Below are 13,038 nucleotides of genomic sequence, written 5' to 3' on the forward strand. Positions count from 1 at the left end.
CTATCTCTTGAAAGAAAGCATACTTTCATGAAAGAAACGATCCCAACCACGCGCGTCAGTCAAACCCGTTGAGCATGCGTGGAAAATAGAACACATTGTGACGTCCGCGTAGACGCGCATGCTCTTAGTACCTTATCTGCAACGGTGTGGCATCTTTTTCATGCGTCCTGTTGTGGGAAATTGCGGTGCTACGTCGTGTCATGTCAGCGGCTTCTAAGGCAGCCCTGGGGGTTTCTGTCCTGCTCTCGGGCGGAGTCATTATTGGTGTCCACGTCCAACAGACACGTCTCAGAGAGGTAATGTCGAAAGATTTCTCATACAGTATAAGCTCCTACTTCCTCGTTGAATTTGGAAGCCATTTTTTTTCTCTCGGGTTAGAGGTAACAGCTATTCCATAGAAAAGCTATGGAGGAATCTGCTGTTTTATATTGCTGTACTAGGGAAGTTGCAAAACGTTTTTAAAAGCATATGTAATTCCGCTGTTTCTCTTTCAAGAAAAAAGCCGCATTTAATGATTTTTCCTCCCAATATCTCTTCTGTGAAGAAAAGTTAGGGAGTTTCTAAATATATGTTAGTACTTTCTAAGGCTTATACTGAATTTGGACTGGAAGAAACTCCGAGGGACAATTTTACTTTTGCTCAACTTGAATGCTGCGTTGTAAGGTTTTGGTTTTCTTCCTGGAAATCTAAACAAGCCTTTATCATTTTCCTAATTAAGGTATCTTGTAAAAAGCAAGCAATAACTTGTATCTTTATATTATATTTTTGTTTTTGGGCAGGGTTTACAATTTACAATGGCTTAACATCAGTTCTTTGCAGAGAGTGAAAGAAGAAACTAATATTAAAATAGCATTGTTGCCAAAGTTAATTCCACTTAAACATTTTGAGAATTAAACAGTGTTAGAGAATGAGAAGTTTGACTCAATGATTGCTAGATGGAATCTTCATACAAGTTTATAGGAAACTAAAAAATTTCCTGGAAAGTTGGTATCCGTTTCTCAAAAACTGGATACTGCAACTTATTTTTACTTCATCCTTTTTTTGCTAACTTTTTTTCTGGTTTCTTGTTAAAACAATGTACCATACAAAATAGTATTACAACTAGTTTCATTTTTTATTTTTAATAGTAATAATATAAGTTTAATTTTTCAGTTAAATCTTTTAATCTCTGATTTCCCACAAGTGTAACTGAGGCTTTTATGTTCTAGGTAGTTCTCACTAATTGGTGGCAGCTGGGACCAGCAATACCATCTCTACTTTCATGATCCTGACTTTCATGTGCTAAGCAAATCCCATATGCATCCCACAGTCTGGTTGTCATTTTCTTTCAGCCCTAGGAAGGAGACAGTGACAAAACACTTCTGATAAACCTTCCCAAAAAACCTGCAAGGACTTGTCCAAGCAGTTTCCTCTATGATTGAATGGAAAAAAATATTTTGCAAAGATATTATATTTTAGCCTAGAGAAATTGTTAACTGTACTCCACTAGGGAGATATGGGACTGACAAGAAATGAGGGGAGGATCAGAGATATTGTTCAGGACCAGTAGCTGCACCAAATTCTATGGAACAGCTTCTCACAAGACATCTGATATTTATGGCTGATCCTCAAAGTTATAGCCCCTGTGGTCATGTGATAAAAATTAAGACATTTGGTAGTCTGTCTGCATTTATGACCATAGGGTGCCCTTCAACTCTCCTCACCTGCCTAATTTCCCCTCCAACTCTGCTCTCCTCTGCTGTCTTTTGTCCTTGCTGCCCTGCACCCTACCCACACCTCAGTGGGAGGAAGAAGATGGCAAAGATAATCTGGGGGCTGCAGGATGGAGTACAGGGTGGTGGAACAGCAGGGGCAGTGGAGTTCAGAGTGACCCAAAAAGCAGAAATGAGAGGAAATGGATTGGAGAAGTTGAAGTGAAGGGGAGCATGCTAGGGCAAAATAAGCATGATAGCATAATCTTGGGCTAACAACTGCAACCAGGACTACCAAAACTGCTGTTGCTAAATGGTGTGGTCACATGATATTTCACCTAACAGATAGTCCTCAAACGACAATTGAAATAGAACCTTACAATTCCCCTTCTGTGCTCTTCCCAGTGCGGTCATTAAGTGAATTGGGAGACATAGTGCAGATCCTTCCCCAAGCCTCCTAAGGCCTTCCCCAACCCCTGAGGCATTCTGTGCTCTGCTTCCTGCCCTTGGGTCTGTTTCACACCCATAGACCCACATTCTCCTTACCCCACGTCACCCATTGCACCTTTCGAACATCTCTGGAATTTGTGTTAGAGAAGCAAAGCAGGTCTCATTGTTTCTGGCCTACATGGTGCAATCCTGGAAGTGGCTGCCATTTTCAGGTAAGCTGCCCTGAATAGTGGGCACTTTGAAAATGGTGGCGGCTTCTGGAATCGTACCATGCAGCCTAGACACGATGAGGCCTGCTTTGCTTTCCTAACATGAGCTCCAGAGATCTTAAAAAGTTAAGTGAGGAAGATGTGGGGCCTGCGGGGCGGGATGCAGGCCTAAGGACTGTGGAACCTGATGGGGAGATAGGCAGGAAGGTGCTGAAGGGTCCTTGCAGTCAGTTGTAAGGGCAAAGGACTACAGGGGTGCTGCAGAAGTCATAATTTTGGAACTAAGTCAGCTTTTGTGGGGTCCACTGTAACTTTGAACAGTCACTAAATGATTGGTCTTAAGTTGACTGCCTGTAGTTCTTGACTTATAACCATTTGTTTAGCAATCTTTCACAGTTACAGTGGCACTGAAAAAAGTAAGTTATGACCAGTCCTTGTATTTACAACTGTTTGGATCATCCCCACGGTCATGTAATCAAAATCTGAATGCTTGGAAATTGGCATCTATTCCAGTGTCTCAGTCATATGATTATTTATTTATTTATTTATTTATTTATTTATTTATTTATTTATTTATTTATTATATTTCTATACCGCCTTTCTCCCATAGGACTCAAGGTGTACAGTCAAGAAAAATATAGACACACAAACATCATAAAATTGCTAATTAAAATTATTACTTAGTTTGGTCAATTAAAATAAAACCCAGAATTAGATAACATTTAAAAAATCATTCACATGTTCGTATGTTTAGCCCCGCCTGTTGGAACATCAGGGTCTTGAGGGCACGGCGGAAAGCACGGAGATCAGGGATATTCCGTATCTCCGGGGGCAGTTCATTCCAAAGGGTTGGAGCCCCCACAGAGAAGGCCCTCCCCCTGGGAGTCGCCAGTCGACATAATTTGACTGACGGTACCCTGAGTAGTCCCTGTGAGAACGAACTGGTCGGTGGGAGGCTATTGGTGGCAAAAGACGGTCTCGTAGGTACCCAGGTCCTAAGCCATGGAGCACTTTAAAGGTGATAACTAATTATCATTTGTGACCTTCCCAGCTGGCTTTGATTTCTCACAAAATCAATAGAGGAATTCATATAATGACCATGGGATTCACTTAACTTCAGTGAATCGTCTAATAACTGGGGCAAAAAAAACCTATAAAATCACATGCAAGTCACTTAATCTTACTTAGCAATGGAAATTCTGATGCCAATTGTGGCCGTAAGTCAAGGACTACCTGTATATGAGTAGATGTAGTCCTCAACATATGGCCACTTGTTCAATGACCATTCAAAGTTATGATGGCCCTGAATGAAGAAGCTTATAACCTGTGACCTCAATTTTTCTCCCAATGTGATGAGGTGGCTGACCCTACTGTATGTGAATCAGCTGATAGCTCTGCCAGGTCTCAGGAAGAAGGCTTGGTGTGGCCAGCAACTGCTTCACATGCAGTAGGGTCAGGCCTGGTGCACCTTAACAGTGAGAGGAAAATGGCAAAGACCAGCTGGTTGTGGCAGGGCGGATGGATTAAAGCACACCGCACTGCTTGGCCAGTCAGGTAGCTGATGTGGCTGAGGCTTACTCCCTGCTGCTGGCCTGGGCTGAGATGGCTGAGGCTTCCAGGGATGGCTGCAGCTTTGTGCAGCACTACAACTCAGGCATCTTGCACTGTGTCACATTAAGAAGCCCTTGAGCCAAGCATATTTTTTCCCAGCCTATCAGTGCTTGTGGCATACTGCAGCACCCCCAGTTTGCATGTAACTTGTGCTGGGCCTCCCCCAGGGGTGAAATGCTCCCGGTTCGGACTGGATCGCCTGATCTGGTAGTGATGGCGGCGGGTGGTTCAGAGAACCAGTAGCAAAAATCCTTGCCTCCCCCCATACCCAGCTGAGCTGCGCAATCATCACAGGCTTTTTTTAAAAAAAATTTAAAGCATTTTTTCTACAACCTCTTCGGCCACTCCCACCCAGTCACATTACCCACCACCACCAAGCCATGCCCACAGAACCAGTAGTAACAAATTTTACATTTCACCACTGACCTCCCCCCTTCCCAGCCTACTGTATCCTTGTGCTTCTTACTGAAAGTACCTCATCTAGAGCTGCATGGCATCTTGTTTATGACCATGTTGCTTAGCTGGAAGTTTGGTCCAAATTATAATCATAAGTCAAGGGTTATTGTATTTTTTGCTTATTGTATATTTTTTTTCATAAGGATCTGTAATCTAATTAATATTGTATTATAATTTATGTATATCTGCTAAAAACCTATGTTGCAATATATATTAGTTTTGAAGAATTCTTAATTTTATAGCAAGTATGATGGATCTTTTCCAATCTTTTAATAATATTATATCTTTTTTTCAGAGATTACATGAAGGCGTGTACAGAGATCTTGAGAGACAGAAATACAAGGAACATTTTAATCTTTTAGATAAACATACTACTTTAGCCTTACAACTTGAAACAGAGAATAGCAAAATGCTAATGGCAAGAAAACCCCAAGCATGAAAAGAAAGAGTTGTCATAATTTTCTGTTAACATAATTTTATTATCATATTTTTCAAGTCAAATCATTATTTTGATCATACTTTTTAAATATTAGAAGAAAACATTTTTATATAGTGAAAATAATTCTCCATAGGCATAATGGATAAAAATGCATACATGACTGACATGATGACTTGTCATGATGATGAAGCTACAAGAGCATCTCCTTCAGAAGGACTGGAAGAGGGGGAAGTAGAAGGAGAGACTCTTCTTATAGTAGAATCTGAAGATCAGGCATCAGTGGATTTGAGCCATGATCAAAGCGGGGACTCTATGAATAGTGATGAAGGAGAAACATCCTGGGCAGAGGAGATGTCTTATTACTGTGAAAGATGTCAAAAATGGTTGCCAGCAAGTAAGACTTCTTAATTATATTGTGTCCTTTGTGAATTTGAGTTTCTCAAAGTTACAGTTATTACTCTGTTTTGCACATTAGCACATATGTCCATGTAGAATAGTGTCTTAACACAAGTTTAGGTATAGGTATTCCGTTCTACCCATTTGGTGTTTTTTAGAAATGATCAATTAGCTTTGTATGAACTGCAGAAGCCTGGAGGTATAATACTTCTTAAAGTAAACAACATTGAAATCATTTATGCTTACTTCAAAATAAATGACACAGATCCCAATCCTCTTAAGACACAAATAAATTGTTGCATAGCAAATTCATTTTAAAAAGCCTTAAACATATATTAACTATTTGAACTTACTTTAATCAACATTTCTTTGTTGCATAGCAGAGAAAATACCTGCATTTGTTTTTTCTATGAGAAGCCATTGAGAAATTCAAGGACTATGGTGTTTAGATGTTCAGAAAGATCCAGAAAGGCAGCAATCACAAACCACTTCCATTCCTGTATTAAGAATATTCCACGAAGACAGGGCCTTCAAAATAACAGGATCGTTTAATGTTTATTTGTTAATTTTTATGTGTGATTGATGGCAAGCAGTTTCCTTCAGGTGTTTAAGTTGGCTTGCATTTCCCTTCATTCTTATCACGACAATCCTATGCCCAAGTTACCCAAATGAGTTTACACAGTTGAGGAAAACTTGAATCAGGTACAATACATTAACTAATAATATCTCTCCCACCCTCAAGGTAAACAAAGCTGGAAGACAGACAACTTTTCAGACAGACAATTTTTTTTTCCAATTTAATCATTTTTATATGCATTATCAAGCAAAATCAAACATAATACTTTCTATTCAGAAACCCAGTAAAAAGCATGTGTACTGTTTTTGCTACTGTTATTCTTATAATCATGATTGTTAACTAGAAAAAGGGCTGCTGCTGTTTTAACTGTATAAATAGCATTGACATTACAGCAAAACAGGGTATGCACAAAATGCACACATCCCACCTAGAAAAAAAATGGCCCAAATTAACATAGAACCTTTGTATTTTTAAATGCACCCTGAAACTTAATATTGATAGAATAGAGTAACATTTATAATTTCTGTTATGGTCCATGAAACCATACTTTATATTAGGCATTTATTATAGCATTTCAATTTCAATCAGAATAGAGCTGGAAGGGACTTTGGAGGTCTTCTAGTCCAAGCCCCTGCTCAAGCAGGAGACCATTTCAGACAAGTGGCTGTCCAGTCTTTTCTTTAAAACGTCCAATGATGAAGCACCTACAACTTCTAAAGGCAAGCTGTTTCACTGGTTAATTGTTTTCATGGTTAGGAACTTTCTCCTTAATTCCAGATTGCTTTTCTCCTTCATTAGTTTCGATCCATTGTTTTTTGTCTTGCCTTCTTGTGCTTTGGAAAATAAGTTGACCCCCCTCTTCTTTGTGGCATCCCTTCAAAATACTGGAATACTGCTATCACATTGCCCCTAGTCCTTCTTTTCTCTAGACTATCCATAGCCAATTCCTGCAACTGTTCTTCATCTGTTTTAGTCTCCAGGCCTTTAATCATCTTAGTTGCTCTTCTTTGCACTTTTTTCAGATGTTGAGAAGTCTCAACATCTTTTTTGTAATGTGGTGACCAAAATCAGATGTAGTGTTTGAGATGTGATCTTACGAAGGATTTATAAAGTGATACTAATGATTTTGATTCTATGCCTCTCTATTTATACAACAAAGGATTGTATTAGCTTTTTTGGCTGCTGCTGCACACTGCTGGCTCATGTTTCAGTGATCGTCCACTAGGACTCCAAGGTCCTTTTCAGTTACTGTTTTTGAGCCAGGTTTTACCTAATCTGTACGTGTACCTTTGGTTTTTCCTGCCTAGGTATAAAACCTTCCTTTTCTCCACATTTAATTTCATGTTGTTTGATAGGGTCCATTATTCAAGTCTGTAAAGATGTTTTTGGATTCTGAGCTTGTTTTCTGGGGTGTCGGGTATTCCTGCCAGCAAATTTGATGAATTCCCCTTCTATTACCTCATCTAAATCATTTATGAAGATATTGATGAGTACTGGGCCTAAGATGGAACCTTGTGGCACCTCACTGCTTACTTCCCTCCATGTAGATGTACTACCATTAAGGACAATTCTGAGTACAGTTTGTCAGCCAGTTACATATCCATCTGGTGGTGATGCTGTCTATACTACATTTTTCTAGTTTATCAAGAAGTAGGTCTACTTTGTTGAATGCCTTGCTAAAGTCTAAGTATACTATGTCCACAGCATTTCGCTGGTCTACTAATTTACGCTCTTTGTGAAAGAATGAAATAAGATTGGTTTGGCATGATCTGCTTTTAACAAACCTGTTCTAGTTATAACTTTATTTGTTTCTAGATGTTCTAGATCTGTTTTGCGATTATTTTTTCCAGTATCTACCCAGGCATTGATGTTAGGCTGATTGGTCTGTAGTTTTCTGATCTGTTTTCCCCACCCCTTTTTTTTTGAAGATGGGAACCACATCATTAACAACACTTACTGTGAGCACAAAAAACCACCACACATATTAATCTTTAAATTAGTTGCTGGAAATACAAAGTACAAATTGCATACATTCCTCTCACCCATCCATATTTTAATTGCATCCACTGGTATACATTTCTGCCTAGTACATTATTTTAGAAAATCATCTATAATTTCACAGAAAGGCTGACTGTCATGTAACAGAGAGAGAAACAGTTAAGCGCTATTAACAATTGTCTTCTGTCTGACCACATGGTTAAATGTTTCTATCTTCATGCTTCATACCAGGATCTCAAAAAGTTTAAATCAGGAACAGCAAGAACATGATCAATTAATTCTAGCTTAAGTGGTCAAAAATTTGAAAAAAGTACAAGGCAAGGAATAACAGCTCAGTCATATACTTGGACACTTGAAATACTTACGATTTTCAACAGTTCAGCGATTCGAATCCCTAGTGCCACGTAACGGGGTAAGCTCCCGTTACTTGTCCCAGCTTCTGCCAACCTAGCAGTTCAAAAGCATGTAAAAAATGCAAGTAGAAAAATAGGGACCACCTTTGATGGGAAGGTAACAGCGTTCTGTGCGCATTTGGCATTTAGTCATGCCGGCCACATGACCATGGAGACATCTTCGTACAGCGCTGGCTCTTCGGCTTTGAAACAGAGATGAGCCCCCCCTCCCCCTAGAATCGGGAACGACTAGCACATTTGTGCGAGGGGAACCTTAACTTTTTTAATATATATGATAAGAGCTAATCTGAGGTAGTGGTTAAGACATCAGGTAGAGACTGGGAGACCATGAATTCTAGTCCTGCCTTTGGCACAATGCCAGCTGAGTGACCTTGAGCTAGTCACTTTCTCTCAAGCCTGCAAACGAAACAATAGAAAACACTTCTGAAGAACTTTGCCAAGAAAATTGCAGGTACTTGTCTAGGCAATCTCCAAGTATCAGACATGATGGAATGGAAAAAAAAATACTTTGTAATATAATTCATAATGAGTGACTTGAACTGTTTTTTTGGAGAAAAAAGGACTGATTTTTATTTATTTACAGGTCATACAAGAGAGCAGATCACCTATCTTAAAGGTGATAACTTTTTCAAGTTTACTTGTTCTGATTGTTCAGAAGATGGGAAGGAGCACTTTGAACGGTTGAAGCTAACATGGCAGCAAGTAAGTAGCAAGCTAATTAAGAAAGTTCAAATGATGTAATAATAAAATAGTTCAGATTTCTTTATATGTTAACAGAAGAATTTTTAAAATTATTTCCTTCAACACATTTTTCAGTAAACAATGTTTAAAATATTTTAAACAATGTTTAAAATGTATGTATGTATATGAATATGAATATTTAAAGATTATTTGAATGTAAAAGTAAAATCTATACTTAAACAAAGGAGAACAGAAAGAAGTAAATAGTGCAAGAAAAATAGAATAGAATAGAATTCTTCATTGGCCAAGAGTGATTTGGACACATAAGGAATTTGTCTTTGGTGCGTATGCTCTCAACGTACATAAAAAGACAAGATACATTCATCAAGAATCATAAGGTACAACACTTAATGATAGTCATAGGATACAAATAAGCAATCAGGAAACAATATCAATATAACTCGTAAGGATACAAGCAACAAAGTTGCAGTCATAAGTGGGAGGAGATGGGTGATAGGAACGATGACAAGACTAATAGTAATGCAGCCTTAGTGAAGAGTTTGACAGTGTTGAAGGAATTATTTGTTTAGCAGAGTGATGGTGTTCGGGAAAAAAGAATAAGGATATAGCCTTTATCACAACTATAATGAAATTTAGTGATTCTTCACCCCTCTAAGGTTACAGACTTTTTTATCTATCTTCTATCTCGGGGGTCCCCAACCTTTTCGACCTCAGGGATCACCAAGTTCATAATTTTAAATCCCGCGGACCACTAATACAAATCCAGTGCGCCGCTTGCTGAAGCGCCTGGACTGCCAGTGACGGGATGGGGTCCTTCAGGCACTCTCCATCCTCTCTCTCTCTCTCTCTCTCTCTCTCTCTCTCTCTCTCTCTCTCTCTCTCGCTCTCTCCCTCACTCTCACTCTCTCTCTCCCCCTCTCTCTTTCTCTCTCCCACTCATTCTCTCTCATTCTCTCTGATTCCCTCTCCCTCTTTCATTCTGTCTCTTTCATTCTCTCTCTCATTCTCTCATTCTCTCTGTCTCTTTCTCATTCTCTCTTTCATTCTGTCTCTTTCTCTCATTCTGTGTCTCTCTCATTCTCTCTGTCTCTTTCTTTCTCTCTCTCTCTCATTCTCTCTCTGTCAGGTTCCACAGAACAAAACCCCCAGCCAAATGATGTTTAGGTTTGAAGCGTTTATCTTCTCCAGCACTCACTGACCATCCAAGCAATAAACAATGCAAAGAAAGGATTGACAGAGCTAACATCCGGTGCTCCCCACCACCTTTAAATAGTTCCCGTTGCCACACCCCTTCCTCCACGTGCCTGCCTGTCACCCAGTGCTCCCGGAAGTGCTGAGTCACTGTCTCGTAGTTGTAAATTTGCTTTGAGGCTCGCCTGCTGCTGGAGACATTCTGAGGCAGTTTTGGAGGCCCTGTAAGGGGCTTGACAATATCCAGCTGTTTGCAACAAGGCTGCCTCCCCTGGGATCGGCTCCTGATCGTCTCCCCCCCCCCCCCCCAAATGGCAGCTCTGAGCTGAGCATGCCAGAGCTGATATGCGGCCCCTCTACCACGGAGACTGCATCTGGAGTAGAGAGAACATGGTCAGGAGGGATATGGGTGGTTCGGGCCCCCCGGCTTATCTGGGTACTTGTGGTGGAACCGGGCTACCAGTCAAGGTGCCCTAACCTTTGTATCGGGGACCCATGAAGCCTCTGACAAAGAGTAGTCTTTCCATGGGACGAGGTATTGCAGCTGCCTCCTATGCCACCTGGTGTCTAGAAGATCTTCCACCTCATACTGTTGTTCCCCGTCTACGTTTACGGGTGGAGGTGGCTGTACATGATCCCCCCTTATGTGTGACGGCTGAACTGGCTGGATCAAGCTGCAGTGGAAGAACGGATGCATTTTACCTAATAATTGAGGCAATTTTAATTGCACCATGACGGGGTTAATCACCTTCACAATAGGAAATGGTCCAATGAATTTAGGGCCAAATTTCTTACAGAGCACAGATAACTTTAGCTTTTTGGTAGAAAGGAATACCATCTGCCCTACAAAGAAAGGCGTTTGTGGCCTTCGCTTTTTGTCTGCCTACTGTTTGTATTTCACAGCTGCATGGTGTAATGCCGTTTTCACCACCCCCATACTTATTGCATCCAGGCTATTCACTCCTGCATACCTGAGTCGGCAGTAGCCACCTGGGGACACTCCGGAATCAGAATGAAGTCCCTCCCCAGTGGCTACCTGGAAAGGGGTGAACCTCGTATTGCTATGAAGTGCATTGTTGTATGCGACCTCCGTGAACAGGAGTAGATCAGCCCAATTGGTCTGCTGATACTTAACATAACACCTTAAATAGCGCTCCACCATTGCATTGGCTCTTTCTGCAGCTCTATTGGTTGCGGGATGGAAGGCTGAGCTAAGGCCTTGGGACAATCCTATCATGTTTACAAAATTCCGTCAGAAGCGAGCGGTAAACTGCACCCCCCGGTCTGATATCCGTTTGGGTACACCATGGAGCCGATAGATGTGGATGATAAACAGTTTGGCCAATTGTTTAGCAGACGGGAGGCCGGTACATGCTACAAAATGAGCCTGTTTAGAAAACAGGTTTACAACCGTCCATATCACTTTCTTACCCTGGCTGTCCGGTAGGTTCACAATGAAGTCCATTGCTATCTGTTCCCATGGGCATATAGAGTCCCATGGGCATATAGCCACAGGTTGTAACAGTCCGGGAGGGTGCCCTGGCCTGGCTTTCATGGCCGTACATATGACACAGCTGCCTACGTACTCCTTTATGTCCTTCATATGGGGCCACCAGAACTGGCGATTGGTTAAATGCAATGTTTTGAGGAACCCAAAATGCCCAGATAAGCGGACATCGTGACATCGACGTAACACTAGCAAATGGACAGCACTGGGTACATATAATCTGCTTGTAGGGCTGCCTGGATGGCCCTGGGTATGTCCACAATTTGGGCTCATGCACGGGTTGTGGATGACGTATGTTGGGTAGCTAACACTTTAGTGGGTGGTGTTGGGATTATAGCTTGTATGGAGACCTCCCTCTTTCTGTCATATTGTGGTTTACGAGAGAAGGCGTCCGCGGGGAAGTTCTTTTCCCCCGGGATGTACTTCAGCGTAAAGTTGAATCTCCTAAAATATAACGCCCACCTCAACTGTTTCGGCGATAGTCACTGTGGGGATTGGAGGGCTTCCAGGTTCTTATGGTCTGTCCAGACCTCAAAGGCCAACCCTCCCCCTTCTAATAATTGCCACATTTAACAAGGCCCACCGGACTGCGAATGCTTCCTTTCCCTATATGGATCAATTACGTTCAGTTTCAGTCAATTTTCTGGAGGTATAAGCACATGGCTGGAGGACCCTGTCATTGTTCGTCTGTAAAAGAGCGGCCACCGCCATGTCACTAGCGTTGACCTGGACTACAAACGGCTTGTCTGTTTCTGGGTGTTTAAGCACTGGCTCGTTTGCAAACAGGGCTTTCAATTGCTCAAACGCCTGCTGACACTCAATCGTCCGTACCACCTGACAACCAGGGTGTAGGGACTTTTTGAGATGTTTTGTTTTCAAGAGATCAGTCAGTGGGAGAGCCACTTGGGCAAAGGATAGGATGAACTGGCGATAGAAATTAGAGAACCTCAAAAAACTAGCTGTTTGCGAGTTTTGGGGGCTTGCCAGTCCAACATCACCTTTACCTTCGCAGGATCCATTTCAACACCTTTAGGTGAGATACGGAACACAAGGTAATCCAGCCGTGACCGGTGGTACTCACATTTCAATAATTTTACGTATAATTGTGCTGCTAGTAGATTTTTCAGGACCTGACGCACTAGGGCGACATGTTCCTCCATGGTCCTGGTATATATTAAGATATTGTCTAGGTAGACGAACACCCCTTTGTATAAATGTTCATGCAACACCTCATTGATGAGTTGCATGAACACAGCTGGAGCTCCCTGGAGGCCAAAGGACATAACTCTGAACTGATAGCTTCCCAGGGGACAATTAAAGGCTGTTTTCCATTTGTCCCCTGCCCATATCCTTATCCAATAATACGCCTCCCTGAGATCTAACTTTATGAAAACACGG

The 13,038-nt window shown here is 41.4% G+C and overlaps 1 protein-coding gene across 4 annotated transcripts in view; it reads left to right on the forward strand.

Moving 5' to 3' along the window:
• Positions 1 to 252: 252 nt before the first annotated feature.
• The window catches only part of KAT14 (lysine acetyltransferase 14), a 102,466-nt gene continuing 89,680 nt past the window's right edge, over positions 253 to 13,038 (forward strand). For 3 of the 4 annotated variants that reach the window (XM_070940854.1, XM_070940857.1, XM_070940856.1), the window contains exons 1-2: positions 4,865 to 5,250; positions 8,824 to 8,942. In XM_070940854.1, the coding sequence (XP_070796955.1) occupies positions 4,995 to 5,250; positions 8,824 to 8,942 (375 nt within the window). In that variant the 5' untranslated portion in view covers positions 4,865 to 4,994. Of the gene's footprint in view, positions 297 to 4,864; positions 5,251 to 8,823; positions 8,943 to 13,038 lie in introns of those variants that run through there. The other variant, XM_070940855.1, reaches the window with a different exon arrangement.

This window comes from Pituophis catenifer, unplaced genomic scaffold (assembly GCF_029215685.1).
Source record: "Pituophis catenifer annectens isolate HBS135680 unplaced genomic scaffold, rPitCat1.0.hap2 SCAF_3, whole genome shotgun sequence".
Lineage (NCBI taxonomy): Eukaryota > Metazoa > Chordata > Lepidosauria > Squamata > Colubridae > Pituophis > Pituophis catenifer.